The 23,732-nt window shown below is 42.2% G+C and overlaps 2 protein-coding genes across 2 annotated transcripts in view; both read right to left on the bottom strand.

Moving 5' to 3' along the window:
- Positions 1-23,732, bottom strand: part of LOC138974345 (uncharacterized) — a 436,114-nt gene that overhangs the window by 290,963 nt on the left and 121,419 nt on the right. The window lies entirely within an intron of this gene.
- Positions 4,959-6,571, bottom strand: LOC138974185 (integrase/recombinase xerD homolog). Its single transcript, XM_070346897.1, has one exon. It carries the CDS (start codon positions 5,896-5,898, stop codon positions 5,044-5,046), a length of 855 nt encoding a protein of 284 aa, XP_070202998.1. The 5' UTR covers positions 5,899-6,571; the 3' UTR covers positions 4,959-5,043.

The following is a 23,732-nucleotide window of genomic DNA, read 5'->3' as shown; positions in this document are numbered from 1 at the left end:
CGCCAATGGCCTTCATTCTCGGACTGGAAATTCTTGCAATAAAGATTAGAAACGATCCAAGCATACACGGACTTCGATTACCTCGCTCCCAGATAGAGACTAACAACTCAATTGATATGATAAAATTAGCAATGTACGCTGACGACATTAGCATGCTATTACAAGGAAAACAAGATCTGGAAAATGCAATGAAGCTTGTCACTGATTTCACGAAAATATCGCAACTAAAAATTAATAAAAACAAAACGGAAGCAATGTGGCTAGGATCTCAAAAGGACAGCAGAGAACATCTCTGTGACTTAAAATGGAAAAAACAACTAAAGATTTTAGGTATAATCTTTAAAAATGATGTCACTGCATCAGACATAAATGAGAATTGGTCGGTAAGAATCGAAAAAATAGAAAGAATAATAAGCATATGGTCTAAAAGAAACCTTAGTATCACAGGCAAATTATGTATTGTAAAAAGTTTCTTGATTTCACAATTTGTATACCCAATGCAAGCTTTAAGTGCTCCAGCCACTATCCTACAGAAAGTAAATACAATCTTATTTCGATTTTTATGGAAAAAGAAGTACACAAATACGCGAGCCTTTGAAAAGGTAAAAAGATGTGTAATGTGCAACGTAGGGGAGAATGGAGGTTGTAATATGATAAACATAATAGATATGCAAGCCTCCTTTATGATGACATGGATAACTCAGTTAAAAATAGACACATCTGCCAAATGGAAATTAATACCAACCTACATCTTTAATGAAGTTGGAACAAACCTTTGCTGCCTCAATGCTACTGCCAATCCAAAAACATTTTTAGGACTCGAAAAAGTCAAATCTAAATTCTGGAAATCATGTCTAATTAAATGGCTTGAATTCAGAAATATATACCTGTCCAATACTGAATTCAAATATACCTGTCTCTGGAATAGCAAAGAGATAATGTACAGAAACAGACCTCTGTTCTTCAAGAGATGGACAAATGCATACATAAATTACGTCCAAGATATATGGACAGACGAGGGATTATTACCACTTGCACGTATTGCAGAAAAAATCGGGAACTACCCTGCTCTGCTGTTTGATTATAATGCAATGCGAACCGCGCTCATTGCGCAATCATTGCGAGCTGACAATAACCAAACTCAAGAAGCGACTGTCTCTCTAGAACCTCAATCTCTTAAAAACTGGACTCCCAAAAAATTTAGATCACTACTTACCAAACAAAAAGCAAATACTCCTTGCTCAATACATTTTTGGATGAATAAATATAACTATAAAATAGAAAGAAATAATTGGATGATAGCAAACAACTGCACCAAGGAAGAGCGACTAAGGCTACTTCACTGGAAGATATTGCATAATATCTACCCCACTAATATCTTACTACACAAAATGAAAAAACGTGAAAACAATCGCTGTAGTCTCAGTGTGGAGATATTGATTTCATTGAACATTTTTTCTTTAAATGCCCAAGAATATCACTTTTTTGGAAGAACGTAGAAAAGCAAATTTATATAAAAACAGGTTCACAGATAAAATTAAAAGAAACTGACGTTTTATTTGGTTTCCAACCGAACAAGCAACAGGACCAAACTATAAGAAATATTAACTTTATTCTGCTTGTTGCAAAAATGTCAATAAGTATATACAAATACGGAGAAGGCTTTGACCCAAATTGTATATTTGAAAGAGAGCTCTCCATTCGGCTTTTTGACTGAGAAACCCAGTACTATCATGCTATAGTAAATGACTCGTTGCAAATGTCAATGTATTAACTAAGGTGAACCAATGATGAAAACAATTATGACGAACAGCAAAATATATCATTATTATTAATTCATTTAAACACAAGCATGGTAATAGAGAGAGAGAGAGTGAGGGAGGGAGAGTGAGGGAGGGAGAGAGAGAGAGGGAGAGGGAGAGAGAGGGAGAGAGAGAGAGAGATTGAGAGAGGAAGAGAGAGAGAGAAGGGGCAAGGGGAGGGTGCGAGAGAGAGAGAGGTAGAGAAAGAGCGGAGGGAGGGGTGGGAGAGAGTGAGCGAGAAAGAGAGATTTTCGAAGATTGTCCATGTTAAACGAAAGAATGATATTATTGCTATTTATAACCCTATCTGTTTATGTTTAAACTGTTCAGCATCGCTCACAGTATCAGAGAGAGAGAGAGAGAATGGTAGGGTTTATGTTTAAACTGTTCAGCATCGCTCACAGTATCAGAGAGAGAGAGAGAGTGGCAGGGAGGGTGAGAGAGACAGAGAAGGGGAGAGGGAGAGAGAGAGAGAGAGGACGATTAAAGATAGAGAGAGGGAGAGAGGGGAGGGGAGGGAGAGAGAGGATGGGGAGAGAGGATAGAGAAAGAGAGAAAGTGTGCAAATGCCAGTTGACGGAGAGAATTATAGCTAAATTATAATTGATTGAAAATATTGTACATTTTCGAAGATTGTCCATGTTAAACGAAAGAATGATATTATTATTATTTATAACCCATTCTGTTTACGTTTAAACTGTTCAGCTTCGCTCACAGTATCACACTCGTAGCGAGTCATATTGTAACTGAGGTTCAAAAGAAAAAAGAAGAAGAAAAAAAAAGAAGAAGAAAAAAAAAAAAGAAAAAAAAAAAAGAGGAAAAAAGAAAAAAAAAAAAAAAAATAGATATAGTTTTGAGATCGAGAAAACTCGGATCTCGCCCTTGCTCACCTCGGGACGTAGTTGCTCCGTGGTCTCCTTACTTCTAGAATTTCCTTTAACATTACCCTAATGTGTGTGTGTGTGTGTGTGTGTGTGTGTTTGTGTGTGTGTGTGTCTGTGTGTGTGTGTCTGTGTGTGTGTGTGTGGATGTGTGTGTTAGTGTGTGTGTGTGCGTGTGTGTGTGTATGTGTGGATGTTTGTGTGTGTGTGTGTGTGTGTTTGTGTGTGTGTGTGTATGAGTGCGAGAGTGTGTGTCCACGAGTGTGTGTGTGTGTGTGTGTATGTGTGTGTCCACGAGTGTGTGTGTGTGTCTCTGTGTGTGTGTTGTGACCTCGTGCTTGGGACCTCGAACACTGTATCCCTTTAACTTCTCTTTACTTGCGAAGATAAAAGGGGAACAGGTGCAGAGGGTCTCGCACGAAAAGACTTCTGTACTGTTACTGCTGAATGCACACAACTTGACGTCACATTCAGTTCTGTTTAGCTGTTCTCTGTAGTGGCAGAAGTACATTGAAGTACCCATTTGTATGTAAGGCTTCCTCTATGCATGCAGGCGGTGTCTAAAAGACGCCGTGTTCCATTACTCCTGGTGACAGACCAGCTGTTGACGAAGATCTGTGGCCATGCATATATATCACATTTGAAGGTTGGGGAAAAAGTGACCCAGTGCAGTGTTGGGGGAAGGTGGATGAAACCAAGGAGATGGAAGGGAAGGAGGGAGACCGAGGTTCGCTGACGTGAACAGTGTATACTGTCACCATAGCAATGTTCATAGATGCAGACAGTAATTTAAAATGCTGCATTCTGTGTTCCAGTGAACCGTGCAAACAAAAATATAGGTCCCTGCCCTGTCGCAGCATCAATAATATGGCTATGCAGTGCGTGGTCTGTGCCGCTGAAACTGCGCACGTATATTCTGCCCTTAAGCAGCTTTCACCTTGCGTCACAAGATGAAGTGACTTAAAGACACAGTTCTTCCCATGAAAACAGTTTTTTTCTTCTCTGTCTCAAATCTGCACAGGTTTTTTCACATGGGATCAGGCAACCCCTCCGGCTCCACATGCGAATAAATCAACGCCCTGACTGCTTCTCATATGTCGTGCAGAGTAAGAACTTTGTGGTGAATTAATTTCAGGGAAAAAGCTTTCCTCCCCGGAGAATGATTTCAATTATTTCGTAAATAACTTGCAGTTTTAGACTCCTTTTGCAAGAAAGTCAATGAAACTTGGTGCCATTCCAAATGGATAGACGCCTTAGGCATGACTGAAGGTCCTGGGAGCTGCGTGCACCTTTAAATGTCAAGATAGATTATTTTGAAGTAAACTTTGACTGAAAATGTTTCCTATAGCGATCGTTTTCTACGATGTTGTCATCACAAATGTCTTCGCTATTTCTCATTGCCTGTTTCGTCTGTCAAACTCGATCGCATCCCTCATTGGCTGTCATTTCGTCCGCCATCTTGATACCGCTCGCACAAAAGCATATCTTTTATGTTCACAAGCTCACATAAAATCATTTATGCAACAAACTCAGACTCACACTAAATTTGTGATAGATAAAGGACGCTTTATTTTTTAAAGCGACTGAGGTCAGACTTGTATATACATATATACATTATAAAAATATAAGGTGGTCCCGCTGTACATGGTTAAAAAAATCACGCGGTTATATAAACCGTACTTCTCACATTCACCTGCTAGCGGGACCACCAAACACAAAAATCCCACAAAGCATTTAACTGGCCAAGTAGACCTAAAAAGGGGGATAACATCTCATTTTCACACTTTCTCATATATTTACATCAAGCAAATCAGTCATTCATTCTGACTAGAGATTCTCATATTATGCATCAATAAAGCCTCAATAAAATATCATTATGTACACAATATCAAAGGTGTGGGCGTTGACCGCCACATCTGTGGAATCGCTAAACAGGGGGTTCCACAGCAACCCCACGCCAGATCCTGTACAAAATTATGCGACAAAACAGGGTCAACCTCCCAGGTCTTGTTACAAATCGGCCAAGTTATGTATATGACAGATTCACTATTATTAGGTCCTATCAGCAAGGCTGGCTATGTATGGCCAACCTCCAAGCACGCCAGCCCTGTGCCTTCTGTCACTATGAACGTGTTTACCTTTGACTAAGTTTGGTTGTTCGATCTCCAACGTAGGTACCTATCCAGGTCAACCTCCTGGGTGAGCTTCCCTTGTTGACTTAAGTTTGTATGGCCCCATCTTCACTCTCCAACTTAAGCCCCTACCCAGGCCAACCTCCTGGACAAGGCCTTCAGTTTTTGAATAAATTGACTAGTGCCCCCTGCGAGTACTCTTGCTTACTGAGCTACTACTTCGATGGGTTAAGGTAATCGAATGTATCTCTTGAAGGCATCGGACTGCCAACGTCCTAGTTTGCGAATTTGGGCATCTGATGCACCCTTTGCGGCGCTCGATGTAGCTGCCCCTATTCTAAAACTGTGCGAATTGAATCGGCCCGCTGGAATTCCTGCAATGTTCAACATTGCTTTCAGTGTTGTAACAAATTCTCTCCTCAGGAGGGAACGACCCTTTAGCATAAACAAAGGACCTGTCATGCAGCCTCTTTTTCCAATGTACTGCTTTAGCGCTTGAACTGGGCATATGAAGGCATTGTCAACTGCTGTGACCACCGCTTCTTGATGCTTACCTGCTGAGTGTTTAGCAGATCGAAATGAAATAGTTATGGACTTATCTGTTAAGGTCACATCAGAAAAAGCCAGTGTGTGATCTGATTCTGTAATCTCTCCCACACGCAAGAAAGCATGAAAAGCCAATAAAAACATAGCCGGGTAAAGATATGAGAGATACACATTTTGAAAGGCTTGTCTACTGGTTTTGACCAGCTGTTCCAGAATATCCTCAGTGATAGGAAGACGACTATCATTTGCCGGTTTAAGCTTATGCGCCGTTGTCATTGATTTACGAACTATATATGATGAAGTCGGATCCGGCACGCTAGCCAACTTATGTATATAGCTCAACGCCGACATCATAGAAGAAATTGTTGCTGGCGCATAACCCTTGTGGTAAAGGTAAGCAATGAAAAGCAGGACTGTTTGCTCACTAACTGGGAATTCCCATGTAAGACTACTTTCAGCTGTAAACACCTTAAAAAGCTGCCAAGCTCTTTTGTACAGATTTATGGACGATGCACTCAATGCCTTGCCTATCAGCATCTGTGCCGTGTCTATGATTTCAGGTCTGATGGTAGGGTTGGGAATGGCGTTGGATCCCTGTCGGCGTGTGGGTGCAGTGCTCTGAATCTGTCCACCTGTAACCGAGAAAGAGAATCTGCGATCGCGTTCTTCTCCCCTGGCACATGTTCCGCTAGGCAGAGAATATTGAAATTCAGAGTCGCCCGCACAAGACGTCTAACTAGCTTCATCACTAGTGTTTCTTTCGATGACTGCTTGTTTATCACGGATACTAACGCTTCATTGTCAGTATGTAATATGACAACCGCATTGCGGAACAGATCTCCCCATACTTCTAACGCGAGGACTATTGGGACGAATTCCAGCAGGGTGATGTTTTGTTCCGTCCACCAACTACCCCACTTGCCACAAAACCAACGTGACTGAAAAACTGCTGCAAATCCTGCCCGTTTAGCTGCATCCGTAAACAAATGCAGTTTGGAAGGCGACAAAAACATCTCTGTTCTGAACAAATATTTTCCATTGAATTCCGTCAGGAATTGGAGCCACACCTGCAAGTCAGATTTCACCTCCTGGGTGATTCGAATACGATGAAATGGCATTTTGACCCCGATTGTCAAATCAATCAGACGACGCAGAAAAGCCCTGCCCGGAACAATGACGCCACAGGCAAAATTCAACAAACCAATCAACGACTGCAATAAGACTTGAAATCCCAGTAGCGCACTTCTCTACCTTATCGTCAGGGAGTCTTACCTCTGAATTGATAGAATCGATTTCATACCCTACGAAAGACATCACGGTTGAGGGACCAAATGTTTTGTCTGCAGCTAAAGGCACTTGTACCTGTTTACACATTTCTGTAAATGACCGCAAATCCTTTTGACAATTTGTCTTCGACGGATTCACTATGAAAAAGTCATCCAGGATATGTGTCATCCTGTGAATCCCTAGTTTCTTCCCGGCCACCCACTCCAAGGCACAGCTGAAGGTTTCGAAAATCCTACAAGATTCTGAACAACCCATCTGTAGGCACTTGTCTATGTACATAACCCCTTTCCAGCAAAAACAAAAGAGAGGGTAGCAGGTAGGACTCAAAGGGATGATTCTGAAAGCAGACTTGATATCCGTTTTAGCCATGTAACAATTGTTTCCTGCATCTTTAACTAATTTCAAAGCATCTTCTATAGTGGCGTAAGCTACGGAAGTGAAAGAGGGGTCAATGCCATCGTTTATGGAACGACCTTCTGGAAACGACAGATGATGTATTATCCTGTATTCTCCTGGTTGCTTTTTGGGGACCACACCTACTGGCGACACTTGAAAGGTAGAAAAAGGGTTGGTTGTGAAAATTCAGCTTTCTTTGTCCACTTTTGCAGGATGATTGAGGGCTATTTTTAGCACTACCCAACATCCTTTGCAATACCCACCCCTGAATACATCCGGGTTAACACAGAATAAAGTCGTCTGCTATTGTAGCAGACCAAGGTAAAAAGTAACTGTACACATTGTGTCATCATGTGTTGCATAAATTCCCTTTTTCAAACAAAGAAAGCAACTAGCGAGGGCGTAGCAGTCTAGATCCTACTTGCTGCCGCGCGAGCCGAGACAATTTTCCCTCTTTATCTTCACTGCGCTGGCTGCAAAACGCCTCCAGCCAGTGGAACAATCCACAGTGGGCAAAAATGAGGGTGGGATGATGTAGCCTACTGGTATGTCTGCCCTATTAGCTATATATATATATAGCTTGACGATGTTGCTTTTTTCAGTAGAGCATCACCAGCAAGTACCATTATGGTAATTGGGGTCTTCCCAATGATCAAAGCGGTTTTATGGATGTCACGTCTCACTTACCTTACACGCTAAATAATCTTTTTCGTGTTTAAGCTTTGATGTTGAAATAGCGGTAGAGAAGAAATTCAGAAACAGCTATCAATAAGATTGATTATCCATATAGACAACATCGTTACTTTTAGCAAGTGAAACAAAGGCGGCAATAACACAAACAACTCTTTTCTTTTTTAAATCAACAAAGCTTCCATGGAAGAAACATTCTGCTTCGCGGAAAGAAGATGCCATGGCAGACGGGCAAGACGGGCGCAGTGGCCTAGTGGATAAGACATCGGCCTCCTAATGGAAGGTCGTGAGTTCAAATCCCGGCCGCGGCCGCCTGGTGGGTTCAGGGTTGAGATTTTTCCGGTCTCCAAGGTCAACTTATGTGCAGACCTGTTAGTGCCTTATCCCCTTTCGTGTGCAAGTGCGCACGTAAAAGATCCCTTAATCCATGTCAGAGTTCGATGGGTTATAGAAACATGAAAATACGCAGTATGCTTCCCTTTAAAGCGGCGTATGGCTGCCTGAATGGCGGGGTAAAAACGGTCATACACGTAAAAACCCACCCGTGCCAAAACATGAGTGAACGTGGGAGTTTCAGTACGTGATCGAAGAAGAAGAAGAAGAAGAAGAAGACAGACGGGCAAGTAGACACCCATAAGAAGACAAAAACTCCACAGACACTTGTTGGGTTGGGGGACTCATAGCAGCAACAAAAACAAAATTACGCCATCACACAGCGCATAAAATAGAAAATTGCTATTCTCTGGTGACACTAAGTCTAAACCCCTTTTAGAGGTAAGGAAATAAATTTGCAAATCGGTTATTCTCCAGAGCGCTGTGTACCAGTAGAAACCATGTTACGAATGAGATTTTTCTTTTATATTCAACTGAGACACACAAATTGATTTCATTCATGAATACAGGTTCCAAATGCATTTTTGGCCTGCAGAGAAAGAGCTAGAAAGATTTGCACATTTTGATTGACTACGTTCAGTAAATAACAAGCATTGCAAAGAATATCACACGCGTAACCTGGAAACCAGAGGATGTGACATGGATTTAAATACTCACATCTAAAAGAAATTAAAAAGACAGAAATGTATATATGTTTTTTCGTTGAATGTCGGTAGTATTATCTAACCGGAGCATTCAGTAATAATGAAAAAAAGTTAAGAGAATACATTCTAGATGTTATTATTTAAAGGACTGACAATGTATGTCACAAAATGGCGCCCAGGTCTGAAGAATAACCCAAATGCATTTTTCTCAGATGTGGCAAGTGTGCCAGATGCTGAATGATTAGTGGACAGGTTTAGGTATCAAGGTGGGCATGTATGCTGATTAGACTGTGCCGCTGTTTTTAGAAGTTTGGTTTGGTTAAAGATCGTGTTGCTAAGGGAGATGTACAGAAGCTTTGTAAAAACAAAAAAAAACAAAAAATATACAGCCCGTTTTCTTAAGATAACCGTCGGAATACGGTGATAGTAACTGACTATCTTCAAACAGCAAACGTTTCCAAATTTTTTTCCTATATGAAATTAATCAACAAAAGCTGTAAATTTGCACACAAACATCTAATAATCTCAAAACACCCCGGAATGAAATTAATCAGGTAAACACTGCACATTTAAAATACCTAATGCATCTCAAAAGACCCCAAAATTCGAGTTCAGATTGGTTTCTTGAGAGAGGGTCACATATACAGCAAGATGCCTGTACTGTAGTCCTTCATACATGTACAAAGACTATGCGCAGTGCTGTGTTAACGAAAGAGGGATGATAAACATCCTGTAAGATGCTCTCACCATCCATCACTCAGATTCCAGCATGCACTCAGCCAGCATTAGTCTAAAGGCTCCAGTAGAGGCTCGCTGTCGTAACTGTACTTACTTACTTTCTGCCTGTTATGCCGGTGTAACACGAATTTTTTACTCCACGAAAAATTTACTCCGGAGTAAATATTTCGTACGAAATTCTTACTCCGAGTACACTTTTCGTACGAGAAAAGAACTCCCCAAGGCACGAAAAAATTACTCCCTCCACGAAATTTTTACTCCCATTTTTTTTACTTCCAGTAAAAATCTCGTACGCAAAAATGGGATGCGGGCGAAGGGATAATGCTAATAAGTGATCTCGCGCACACGAATGTCGCGCTACCCTCCCTCCACCCCTTCCACCACCAAGACTAACAGGGGACAAGGGAGTAAAAATTTCATACACCTGGCATGAGAAGTTAAATTGCTCGTGTTGGGGTGAAGTAATTTATTCGTTATTTATTCGTCAGGGGAGTAACATTTGTGTACGAAATGTTTACTCGGAACTCACCTGTCTTGGGGAGTAATTTTCTCGTGCAATGGGGGAGTGCTTTTTTCGTAAAGGGAGTAACTTTTTCGTACGAAATGTTTACTCCGGAGTAAAAATCTCGTGGGAGTAATTTTCTCGTGTTACACCGGTTGGCATGTAGGGCAGCACCAAAGGACCTCCACTCCTGTCTGTTCTGGGCCAGTCTCTGAATGGTACCCCACGTATGGTTCAGGTTCTTCATAACTCTTTGTAACTTTTGTTTGATATTTATTGTGTTTGCGCGTTGAGGTTTTACTTTCGCGACTTTCTTGTAATGTACCAAGTTTGACGATGTAAAAATCCCTTCCCCTGACCCTAGCCGACCTCCATTCACCCCCACTCCATACCGTCACCTCTTTCGCCTTCCTCCATTCTATTCATCTTATACTGACAACCGGGCGTCTGATTTAGTACACGTAGTGCTTCTTCAGTCTCTCCTTGTATGTGTCGTTGTTGTTGTTAGTGGTGGTGGGGGTGGTGGTGGCCGTTATCTTTCCACCGGGCAGAAAAGTGTATTATTTTATGCTTTCATCAAGGGATAACATATTTTGTTTAAATACAAATTGTTGATCGGTACAGGCCATTAAAAGTTCTTAATCATCCAGGCAGCTGTATTCCATCTTGCGTAGCTTGCATCCGGTCCTGGTACGACGAAGACTTTTTCATCATGGGATCAAATATTTTGTTCAAATAAAACTTGTTGATCAGTACAGGCCATTAAAAATTCTTAAATCACGCAGGCAGCTGCATTCCATCTTGCGTAGCTTGCATCCAGTCCTGGTACGACGAAGAGTCTTTCACAGATTCCGTAAGTACGCCGAAGCCGTGACGGTTAGTGACAATCAGATAGTGTTACGATGGTTGGTACCGACTTGGTACCGGTCCAAGTCGGTACCGACCGCCTAAGTCTCCCAACCTTCTTTTAATTTGCCAAACCTGCAGAATGTCTGCATGGCATTTATGAGTTGCAGCTAAATGGCATTGACCTACCGTCGTGTTTTCGGGGCCCGGGGTTGTTGCGATGGTATCATCTTTGTAAACATTGGGGTCAGACTGTATGTGTATACAATAGTCATTACTGATGTAACGGTGCTGCGTAACGTGAAGTGTGAAGGATAGGGGGAGGGGGGGGGGGGCGGGGAGGAGGAGAGAAGGAGAGAGAGAGAGAGAGAGCGAGAGAGAGAGAGAGAGAGAGAGAGAGAGAGAGAGAGAGAAAGAGAGAGAGAGAAGAACTTTTCATGTATTTTGATCGCACTCCCCCACATCTATAATTCCTCGTTTGAAGGAGAGAGACAGAGAGAGAGACAGAGAGAGAGAGACAGACAGACAGACAGAGACAGAGAGAGAGGAGGGAGAGAGACAGAGACAGAGGGAGCGACAGACAGACAGACAGACATAGGGACAGACAGACAAACAGGCAGACAGACGGACGGCCAAACAGACAGACAGATAGAGAGACAGACAGAGAGTACTCGCAGAGATCCCACAACTAAATCCTAAAAGCATGACAAAGACTTTTCAGTAAAGAAGAAGATAATCATATTCACGTATTCACCTCACACCTGCAAATGACATCTCAGGAACTAGCCCCAAAGGTGAGATCGAACACGTACAGTGCGCAGAAGCAAGCGAGCTACATCGCAAATGAACCATCAAATAAACCAATAATTCCAGGAACAGAAGAAGACGAGATCGGGAGAACCAACAGAAGTCTCTTCATCATATACACACGCTGCCAAGCCGGGTGACACTGGAATACGCCGCGTCACCGCATGACGTCAAATGCATCAGCTGTTCGCAGTGAGTATCTCCAGAAAATCGCCTCTAACTTCTTCCAAATAACATATCATAACATTGCTGTTGTCTTCACTTTAGCATAAGGTGCTATAGTATCCTGGAATCGATTCATTTTGTTCCTCCGACATATGCGTGGCCCTCGAAGTAAGATTATGTACACTTTTCAAGCATATTCAGTGTAAATTTAGGCATTCCTCAGTTCGTATGGAAAAATAACCTCACGGACAAAGCTGCAGATACCTGGAGAGTAATTAAAGGCCATTTCGTGATACGCACGTCACTTTTTGTTATTCAAGTTGGTATACTTTGATCACAGTTCCTGAATTCATTTGGTCACCGAAAGATTTCACGGGTGTACGCCGCGTCACTCGCCGGGTGTCTGCCCGATCACTTTTAGCTTTGCCATGGGTGTGCGCCGCGTCAACAACTTTCGTTTCTACTTGGCCATAGTTTATCGTTTAATGGTGGTATTGCGTACTTTTTGATACAAGCTGAACTCAGGAAGTACATGAACTGATCCGTGTATGTGTCTTTTCCATTTCATTACAGATGGAATTGTCCGCTGTCACCCTTGAAAGCTTCTTGGATGTAAGTACTGAAGAAACTGTTCAAACGCAACCACTTCAAGATCTAAGTGAGGCTATAGGCCTCCCAGCCATGACGTCAACGCCGGCAAAGAAAACCCGAGTTCGGGAACTTTGCCAAGATTGTGGAAAAATCTTTTCACGAATGTCCAGTCTTAAAGAACACAGACGCATGAAACATGATTTTGCGCAAGGGCCAAGGTACTCCTGCCAACATTGTGCCAAAACGTTTATGAATAGATCTGACTTTCACAGTCACATCAGTGCTCACAGCGGTGTCAAGCCTCACCTTTGCGAAAAATGCAACAAGTCATTACAAAACAGACGGAATCTCACCAGACATGTGTGTCTTAATGCCCCGAGAGCAGCTCATAACTGTAGCACCTGCGACAAAACATTTCATTCTACACACCTGCTTCATCAGCACATGCATTCACATGACAAGGAACCCCAGTTCGAGTGCTCCACGTGTCACAGAAAGTTCAACTTTCTCCAGGGACAGAAGCGCCATGAGAAGGGGAGATGTCCCATGACAAAAAAAAAACAGTGAATGTATGCAAAGAAGACTAACTGCAAAGATTTCAGTTAGATTGCGATTGCTGTGATTTCTTTTGTTTATTTTATTTCTTTGTCAACAAGGAAGACAATCTGTATTAATCTGAGAACATTATTCCTTTGTTGGTGGGGAGGGGGACTTAAGTTTTAATGCTGAAATAGCTAAAAGAAATCCTGCTTGTTTTCAATACGATCGTTTTACATTCGCTAGTTGTTTTAATTTTGATCGTTTCTTTTTTCTTTGAACACAACTGCAAATAGTTTCACTTTCTTTGAATTTATTACTGCTTCTTTCACTGTATCGGGAATAGACAAGACGCATGACACATCAGTAGTTTGGTGTGGTTGTCATAAGGCAGGAGAGGTTTTGTTTTGTCTTTATATGTTTTATTATTTGCATCCCAAGAGCAACTTTTGTGTGTGCTTTGGGGGGGGGGGGGGAGGTTTGTTCTTACTTTCCCTTGTTCTTATGCTTTGTTCGAAATGTTACATACACAAATCATATCCAACAAAGGTTGAAAAACCAAACAGTGATATCTTCTGATGATTTTATTTCTTTGCCAATAGTAATAGGCAAACGTGCAGCAGACGAAAAGAAAAGTTGTTCAGCTTTTTTCATTACTATAATTTACTAAAAAGAGGAGCAGTTAACTCGGTCAAGTCGACTCATCTTGTGTACTTAAAATCCTCAAACTCCTGGAAACAGTGAGCACAGCGAAAATCCATGACCAGATATGCTGAAACAAGAAAGAAAAAGATGTTATCTTTTGGGGATTTATAGAATGAACAGAGAGAGAGAGAGAGAGAGAGAGAGAGAGAGAGAGAGAGAGAGAGAGAGAGAGAGAGTTTTGAGTTGAGTCTGTCCACAATTACTGGAAAACACACAACTGCTGTGTTATGTTCTCTTGATCTTGCATAAAAGTGACAAAAAACATCCAGCTAAGTCATATTTCTGTGGAGAGCTGTTTTTCGCATCAAACTACCACACACAGACCGACAGACACAGAGAGACCCAACTATATTATTTTGAAGTACTTGACGCGGCGCTCACCCGATCGGTGACGCGGCACACACCCATGAAAAAATAAAAAAGGATCCGGCGCACACCCGACAAAAACTTGGGTGACTTCAGAAATTCATGCAGTGTAATCAAACTACAGCACTATACGTCTCAACAAGTGACTGAACTATCAATAAATGACCATCGAACGTTCTCCGATTGTCTGCAGCTTAGTTCGTGAGCTTGATTTTCCATGAGAATCGTGGAAAACCTAGATTTAAACAGAATACGCTTGAGAACTGTGAATAATCTTATATCTACGTCCACACATGCGTCCGAGGAACAAAATGAATCGATTCCAGGATACTATAACACCTTATGCTAAAGTGAAGACAACAGCAATGTTATGATATGTTATTTGGAAGAAGTTAGAGGCGATTTTCTGGAGATACTCACTGCGAACAGCTGATGCGTTTGACGTCATGCGGTGACGCGGCGTATTCCAGTGTCACCCGGCTTGGCAGCGTGATACTACCCCACGCCCTGGATCGTGGAACGCCTAGTTGTGTCCACCGCAGGCGCTACACACGATTATGTCCCCCGCACGCGGAAGCAGACTTGATATATCGCAAAAGAATTGCCATGTGAAGGTATTTTATGGAAGATCACATTATCTATTATAGATATTCCGAAGCAGAATTGCATAGGCTGTAAGTACAATATTTTACTTAGGTCTTGTTGTGTACTCGTGAACAGTGGCGTTCGATTTTCTGCTGAAGTCCGTGAAAATTACGCAGAGAGGTCTCAATTTCTTACAAATTAAAGGCACAGTAAGCCTCCCGTAAACCATCACAGAGCTCCCCGAGCGTCTAAATACAGTACAAGCATACTTCCATTTGAACGCTCACCGAACGGGAACATCCTGGCTGCTTTCTGTCGAGCGTGAGACATTTTCCAAGAATTTATTTTCGTAGACTTGTTCCGTTAACAACAACGGCGCCTCGTTTTTGCGCTAGACCTAACTTTTAAAATCTAAATAATAAATTGACAGCTTGTTACACAAACATTCTTTAATCATAAAAGAATTCGTTTTTCATCAAGACAAGATCAGAACAATTCGAAGTTGTGAAAGTTTAAAAAAAGAAAAGCCCGGAAGCAGGGTCACGCAAGGCCGGGTCGTAGCAGACGACGGCCGGTTTATCAGTGCAAATCGCCGTTCCTCTCAACAGTCAAAAGCCATCGCTAGAGTTCTTGTGAACCACAGCCGTTGTTTCGTGCATAAAAAAAACGTGCTATTGTAGATAAGCTCACGTCGAGTCGCATTCAAATGACTAACTATGACGACTGCATTGTGAAAAGGGAAAACTGGATCACACGGGTTCACGATGGCTCAGGGGTAAGATAAACCACGCAAAAATAAATTCTTTGAAAATTGTTCGCTCTTTACGGAGGGCACCTAGGATGTTCTCAATTGGTGAGTGTTTAAATGAAATGGTGTTTGTACTGTGTGTAAAAGCCTGACCGTATCTGTGATGGTTTACGGGAGGCTTACTCTGCCTTTAACCCAGAACTAGCATTTGAATCACTATTCTAATACTCACAGTTCAAATTTCGATACCTTGCAGACTTGTATGCGCGTTTTGGGGCACCAGCATCGCGGATAAGCTGCTCTAATCTAGCGTTATTTTGTGGTACTCGATTCTCAGTGGGTAAGGTCCCCCGGAGACACCAGATAAGGTCCCCCGCATTTTTGACCAAGCTGCGGGGGATCTTACCCCGTCAAATTTCACTGTTGATCTTTGTATCTATCGTTAGTCTAAACTAAGCTAAGCTGAAACTTAAAAATGGAAAGCAGTATCCACAAGTAGTTAGATTTTGACAAGAAAGACGATTTAAGCCCTTCTGTTGACCGTGCTTTGTGTTAATTTATCATTTTTAACGTGGGGGACAGTATTTCTGACCTGTCTTGGTGAAATTTCTTCTCTTATATTGTACACGAGAGTATAAATGGTAAGAAAACTGGCTGATCCAATGCAAAAAAAAGTACCGGTCAGTATGATATAAACTTCAATACAAGAAAGTCTGGTTATCTACTATTTTAAAGCATTAATTTGGAGACACCTACCATGTGGTTGGTCTTGCGGAGTACATAATCGTGTGTAGCGCCTGCGGTGGACACAACTAGGCGTTCCACGATCCAGGGTGTGTAACCGTAATTTAAAAAAACAAACACACTAGGCAGATGCGTTTGAGTGCAGATCTGTGCGATGAGACCGTTTATTGTAAGTCTCACGAAAAAGAGCTGCACTCAAACGCATCTACATAGCGTCATAGTTTTTTTTTATGACGCGTAATTAGGAAGACCCTTCACATTTATTCCATGATTAAAAAAACAACAACATATTAACGTTATTGTGTCGTGCACACCGATGCTGGTAACCATGCAAGCAGGGGCAAATAATATCACTCCTAATGATGTATGATTCAATTAATTATACATGTGATTGGGGGTAACAATGACATTGTAACACATTGCAAGATGCCACGCGTTACAGCCTTGGCTGCCTTTTGTGGTGAAGCAAGGTTTGTGTGGGCGTGTGTGCGTGTGTGCGTGCGTGCGTGCGTGCGTACCTGTGTACATGCGTGCGTGCGTGTGTGTGTGTGTGTGTGTGCGCGCGCGTGTGTGGGCGCGTGTGTATCTGTATGTATGTCTTTTTATTCCAGGAATGCAGAAATAGTGTTGCGTGAGCATGTGCGCGCGCGCGCGTCTTTTCGTGATTTATTGTTTTGTTTGTTTGTTTGTTTTATTAAAGTACATTCATTTTCGTGTAGACGATTACGCACAGCCCCCCAAGGATTTTTGTCCAGGCTTTTAACTAGGATAAGAGCAACCCTCAGATAGAAGAAACATACTCAAATCTGCAGCGTGGTTGCTTTCTCACCTTCTGTTGTTGTTTGCTGTTTGTTGTTGTTGTTGTTGTTGTTGTTGTTGTTGTTGTTGTTGTTGTTGTTTTTTGTTGTTGTTTGTTGTTGTTTGTTGTTGTTGTTGTTGTTTGTTTGTTGTTGTTTGTTGTTGGTGGTGGTGGTTGTTTGTTGTTTGTTGTTGTTGTTGTTGTTGTTGTTGAGACAGAGACTTTCGCTGCAAACGTGCGTCCATTATTGTGCGCATGTGTGCACACGGGGGCTGTTCGCGGGACATCGAGAAAAGTCTGCACAAAGTTGACTCTGGGAAATAAATGCCTCGCCGAACGTGGGGATCGAACCCATGCGGATATCCGATAGCCAACTGGTTTTAAAAGCCAGCGCCGCTACCAGCTGAGCTATTTCCCCGCCCATCATGATGTGGTATGTGTTCAAGTGGGAAGATGATCTATCCGCTGTTCTGAATTCAAAACGCCGGGAGATATCTGTAGTGGTTTTACACTATGATTAGGACTTACACGGGAAGGAATGTACTAATAAGGTAAAATAGCAAAGTAAGAGGAGAAAAGGTGGGGTTAGGAAGGGTAAGGATGACAAGTCTGGAGGCCGACAGGCCAAGGTTAAAGTTTGTGAAAAGTTATTGCATGGGAAGGAAAACCTGTGGTATCACATGTCGCCACACATTCTCACTGGACAGTTTTAGCACCGTGAATAAGCAGCGGGCCTGACGGTGACATTGTATCCGTGGACATATGAGACAGGGCATCGTCGTCAGCTGGTCACCTGACTCCCTGTGGTAAGCAAGGAACGGTTTTAGCGGCACTTGACCGCATGGTGGCGCTGTTTGTTCTGATTCAGGAACGGCATACATGTCTCACCCCCGTTTCATAGCTGTGGAACGTAAAAAGACCTCGGCCATTCTGCCAGAAGTGCAAATGCTGATTATACGTAAACACGCACACCTGGATAGCGCGACTCACGTTGTTTGCTTTCTCGCTAGAAAAAAAATGAACCCACACTTCCAAGCAATGGGTTAATGAACACGATGAACAAAAAGGCAGTGTATATATGCGTGTGTCTGTCGCACTTACTTACACAGGTCTCTAAGCAACCATCTGTGGCCATGGGCCAAGGTGCACGAAAAAGTTACCAACCGGGTGGGAGCCAGCCGCGGTGTTGGATTGGTTGAAATTTAGAATGGTTGTGATTTCAACGAATCAGACACCGCGGTTTGTTCTTACCCGGTTGGGTGGCACCTCAGCCCTTGTTTCGCCCGTCCAGTTCAAATAGAGTCATTGTGGAGCGGTCATTTTATGGAGCCATTTTTAAGTTTGGAAACCCTTATTCATCTCCGTCCAAGGTAAGGTTCTCTGAGGCCTGTGTCCGCGGCAGTCCTTGTTAAGCTACTGCCAAAGCAACAACTTGACAAAAATAGTAACTTTAATGTGTGTGTGTGTGTGTGTGTGTGTGTGTGTGTGTGTGTGTGTGTGTGTGTGTGTGTGTGTGTGTGTGTGTGTGTGTGTGTGTGCTGAAAATGCACATTGTTGACAGAAGACGTCGAACGCTGAAGAAGAAGAAGTTGACAGAAGACAAAAACAGGCATTTTATGATATATACAGTGTTGTACAGTACATGTATCAGTTTCATGGTTTACATAGTAAATCAGAGACAAGAACTTTAAACATGAAGTCTGTTTGTTTACTAGCGGATATAAAACATCTGCGTCTACTTCCAGGGCCGGACTAGGGGGGGTGGGGGGTTATAGGGGTTGCGCAACCCCCCCCCCCCTGGCTTAAGCATGTACCTCCCAAACGCAATTTTTTTTTTTGTGGGGGAGGGAGGGGGGGGGGTTTGCATTTGGATCATCATGAAATCCGAGGAAAAATCGCACCTCTCACCCCCTCATCTCTTTATTGCCTATACAGCTTGCTGTCGAATTTACCTTTTTTGTTCAAGGAGAGGCTTCCTTTCCCTCCAGAAACATCAAAAAACGTTCAGCTTCAAGGGGGCTTCGCCTCCTTGCAACCCCCACCGAGGGGGCTTTGCCCCCTGGACCCCCACCAAGGGGCTTCGCCCTCTGGACCCCCACCACGGGGCTTCGCCCTCTGGACCCCCACCACGGGGCTTCGCCCTCTGGACCTCCATCTTGTAACACCCCCCCCCCCCCCCTAGTACACTTACTTAGTCCGGCCCTGACTTCCAACATTTGTGCGTTCAACAATTTATGAGCTTCCTGTTGTGTATACTCTGAGATTCACAAATCTTTGGGATGAAAGATTCAAGAACGTTAAAGGATTAAAACAGTGAATATCACACAGGGTGACATGTCTGGCACACTAACTTCTACCTAACATTTTAAATTAAGTCTTGAATCTGGCATCTAATTTCAATAAGATCTACACTACAAAAAGCCAACACAATCACGCAGATCAAATACATTTCAACACCATGTAAGATACCGCTCAGCTGAAGACGAGCACCTTGACACGCCGGGATCGTAATAATAAAATAAAAACAAGTCGCGTAAGGCGAAATTACAACATTTAGTCAAGCTGTCGAACTCACAGAATGAAACTGAACGCAATGCAATTTTTCAGCAAGACCGTATACTCGTAGCATCGTCAGTCCACCGCTCGTGGCAAAGGCAGTGAAATTGACAAGAAGAGCGGGGTAGTAGTTGCGCTGAGAAGGATAGCACGCTTTTCTGTACCTCTCTTCCTTTTAACTTTCTGAGCGTGTTTTTAATCCAAACATATCATATCTATTTGGTTTTCGAATCAGGAACCGACAAGGATTAAGATGAAAGTGTTTTTAAATTGATTTCGAAAATTTAATTTTGATCATAATATTTATATTTTTAATTTTCAGAGCTTGTTTTTAATCCATATATAACATATTTATATGTTTTTGGATTCAGGAAATGATGAAGAATAAGATAAACGTAAATTTGGATCGTTTTATAAAAAAATTTTTTTTTACAATTTTCAGATTTTTAATGACCAAATTCATTAATTAATTTTTAAGCCACCAAGCTGAAATGCAATACCGAAGTCAGTCCGGCCTTCGTCGAAGATTGCTTGGCCAAAATTTCAATCAATTTGATTGAAAAATGAGGGTGTGACAGTGCCGCCTCAACTTTTACAAAAAGCCGGATATGACGTCATCAAAGACATTTATGGAAAAAAAGAAAAAAATGTCCGGGGATATCATTCCCAGGAACTCTCATGTCAAATTTCATAAAGATCGGTCCAGTAGTTTGGTCTGAATCGCTCTACACACACACACGCACAGACAGACAGACAGACAGACACACACACACACACACACACACACACACACACACACACACACACACATACACCACGACCTTCGTCTCGATTCCCCCTCTATGTTAAAACATTTAGTCAAAACTTGACTAAATGTAATCAGTGGCATTATGTAAATGCGAGCTGAAAAGCACCGTAATTAGGGGAAGGGCCCCTAATATGGACCGGCTCCTAATATGGACCGGCTCCTAATATGGACCGGCTCCTAATATGGAACTTTAATTTCTGTCAAAATCTCCCAAAATGCCACAACAACAACAAAGAAAAGAAGAGAGACTGACGAAGAGAAAGAGAAAGCAAGAGAGGGAGTGAATGAGACAGAGCGACACAGACACACAGACAGACACAGACAGACCGAAGAGAAAGAAGAAGGAGAAGAAGAAAGGAGGAAAAAAATAGCTCAAGAAAGCATAGGGAACGAAAAGAAAAATGAGTCCTCGCATTAACTTGTTTTCCGCGATTCAGTTCCTTGCTATACTCACGTATAACCGCCATCCACCCCCCACCCCCACCCCCCTGCTCCATTCCCCTTGTCCATGATGTCATCAGAAAGTAACTACAACTGAACCCCCCTTTTGATACCTTCAAAAATCTGTGAAAATCTGATCTTAGAATGGGCGGAGTCTTAAAATGGGCGGAGTCTTAAAATGGAGGTAAATTGACACAGCTTATGAACAGAAAATCTAAACAAGTCGCGTAAGGCGAAATTACTACATTTAGTCAAGCCGCTGTGGAACTCACAGAATGAAACTGAACGCACTGCATTTTTTCACAATGACTGTAGTCCGCCGCTAGTGCAAAAGGCAGTGAAATTGACGAGCCTTTTTAGCGCGGTAGCGGTTGCGCTGTGCTGCATAGCACGCTTTACTGTAGCTCTCTTCGTTTTAACTTTCTGAGCGTGTTTTTAATCCAAACATATCATATTTATATGTTTTTGGAATCAGGAACCGACAAGGAATAAGATGAAATTGTTTTTAAAACGATTTCGGAAATTTAATTTTAATCATAATTTTTATATTTTAAATTTTCAGAGCTTGTTTTTAATCCGAATATAACATATTTATATGTTTTTGGAATCAGAACATAATGAAGAATAAAGTAAAAGTAATTTTGGATCGTTTTATAAATAAATAATTTTATTTACAATTTTCAGATTTTTAATGACCTAAGTCATCAATTAATTTTTAAGCCTCCATGCTGAAATGCAATACCGAAGTCCGGCCACCGTCGAAGATTGCTTGGCCAAAATTTCAATCAATTTGAATGAAAAATGAAGGTGTGACAGTGCCGCCTCAACTTTTACAAAAAGCCGGATATGACGTCATAAAAGACATTTATCGAAAAAATGGAAAAAAAATCTGAGGATATCATACCCAGGAACTCTCATGTAAAATTTCAAAAAGATCGGTCCAGTAGTTTACTCTGAATCGCTCCACACACACACACACACACACACACATACACACATACACACACACACACACACACACACACACACACACACAAACACACACACATACACCACGACCCTCGTCTCGATTCCCCCTCTATGTTAAAACATTTAGTCAAAACTTGACTAAATGTAAAAAGCAAGGTCTTCAAAAGGAGGAAGTCCTAAATTGGGGGTCTTGAAAGGGGGGTTCCACTGTATCTCACTAGTGTTCACAAACAATGTGCTACGAACGCCCGTTTCAATGCTGTCCATTGTCCGGCAAAAGCGACAGTGTTCAACGCTGCTGTCAGGCAGGGTTTGGTCTCGGTTCACCGTTTCCCGTTTCTCAGTATTATTGAAGTAGCCGCCGTCCAGTTAACCGGGGCGGTAGCTGAATCGCAGTAGCGTTTCACCGTACTGGAAAGTGTCGTTTCATCGTAATCTTTCACCTTTTCTGATGAGCAATGAAAACATAACGGCAACAAGGAGACGGGAGGGAGGTGGACTCGCTCTTGTAACTGGCGGCCATCGGTTCTGAAAAGACTATGCGGGGAAACGGCACTGCTAGTTCGTTCCACTGAATAGGGTGAAATAGGAAACGGAGAAAGGGTAAACGAAGAAACGGGATATGGAGTAACGAGAAACGGTCAACCGGAAGTACAACTTATGTAGACGGGTTCGTGGCGAGTTCAAGGTGTCACGTCAGTTTCTCATTCCAAGAGGGAGAAGTCGTTATTTTGCGCTGATTTTGTGTCACCCCAACCCGAGGGACAAGAATAGCAGCCGATTGCAATGTGTGGAGGATTTACGTTCGTCGGACAAACTGGTGAAGGGGTGTGAGGGGAGGTCAGATTTGACAGGACGGCTGACCAGACCACGGCACGTACGTTCAGATCTTACTGTTAGTATGCGACGCTGCTCCAACGGGCAGCTTAATTAGGTTTTGATGAAGATTGAGTCAGTACCTGTCTTGTCCAACTCCATCCTGAACTCAGGTCAAAATAAGTTCGGTTCATTCTATCCCTGACAGGATGCCTTGAGTTTCCTTGTCTGGCAAGGATACCGATTTTTTTTTAAACATATTTAGAGCTTTTTGTAATGTGTTATTGATATAAGCAGATTTGCGATCGTCGATAATGATTTTTCATGGTGTTTTGTAATTTTTAAATAACAGAGGAATTTTTATTTTAGACAGTTTCAAGCGAGCTATTTTTCGCGGATGTATTTACTGTGCAAACAACTCTAAATATGGCAACAGTGTCACGTGATAATCAACCGTTTCGTTTCGGCGGTCGCTGGAGCAGACGATTTTTTGACAGTGATGCAACCATACATTACGGTCTCCTTCCGGCAGCAGTCCCAAAATTTCGACTTGTTTTGACCTTAGAACGATGTCTTTATCATAACTGTGAAGAACAGAACGGAGACAACTGTAGAAGTCGGCCAATCTGCAATCATTTTCGTCTCGCGAACACTATTCTTCTTTTTATGGGGGCGAGGACGCCCCCATTCTATACGGATAGTTTCGAGGTTGACCATGGGCAGCGCCATTTTGTTGTGAAATACGTCATCAGTTTGTGTACACAGGAAGTTGTGACATCCGTCACCCTATGGGAGGGGTGGAGGCAACATTGTTCATCTGTAGAAAGTTGTGAAATCCGTCACCCTATGGGAGGAGTGAAGTCAAAATTGGTGAGTCATCACAGAGTTTGTGTAACACAGGAAGTTGTGAAATACGTCACCCTATGGGAGGGGTGACGGCAAAATCGCAAAAACATGATAGGTCGCATTGTGCAGGGTCAACTGCAACAAACTCAAACCGAGCCATTCATACATACTTGTATTTGAGCGACTTATATACCGACATTTTTATTTCTTATTTTGAGCACAGGTGTAGGAAAAATCATGAACCAAAATGTTATTTATTTTCTAATTTAACATTGTTTTTACAAATATGACCATGGTCTTTTAAACATACAGTGACATTAAACATTGTTATGTTAAAAAAAAAGAAAAAAGAAAAAAAGCTTTTGTGCACAAATCAGAAAATACATTGTACA

Source organism: Littorina saxatilis, linkage group LG1 (assembly GCF_037325665.1).
Source record: "Littorina saxatilis isolate snail1 linkage group LG1, US_GU_Lsax_2.0, whole genome shotgun sequence".
In the NCBI taxonomy this organism is placed as follows: domain Eukaryota; kingdom Metazoa; phylum Mollusca; class Gastropoda; order Littorinimorpha; family Littorinidae; genus Littorina; species Littorina saxatilis.
Note: the sequence above shows the minus strand (reverse complement) of the source record. Positions and strands in the feature narration are given on the sequence as shown.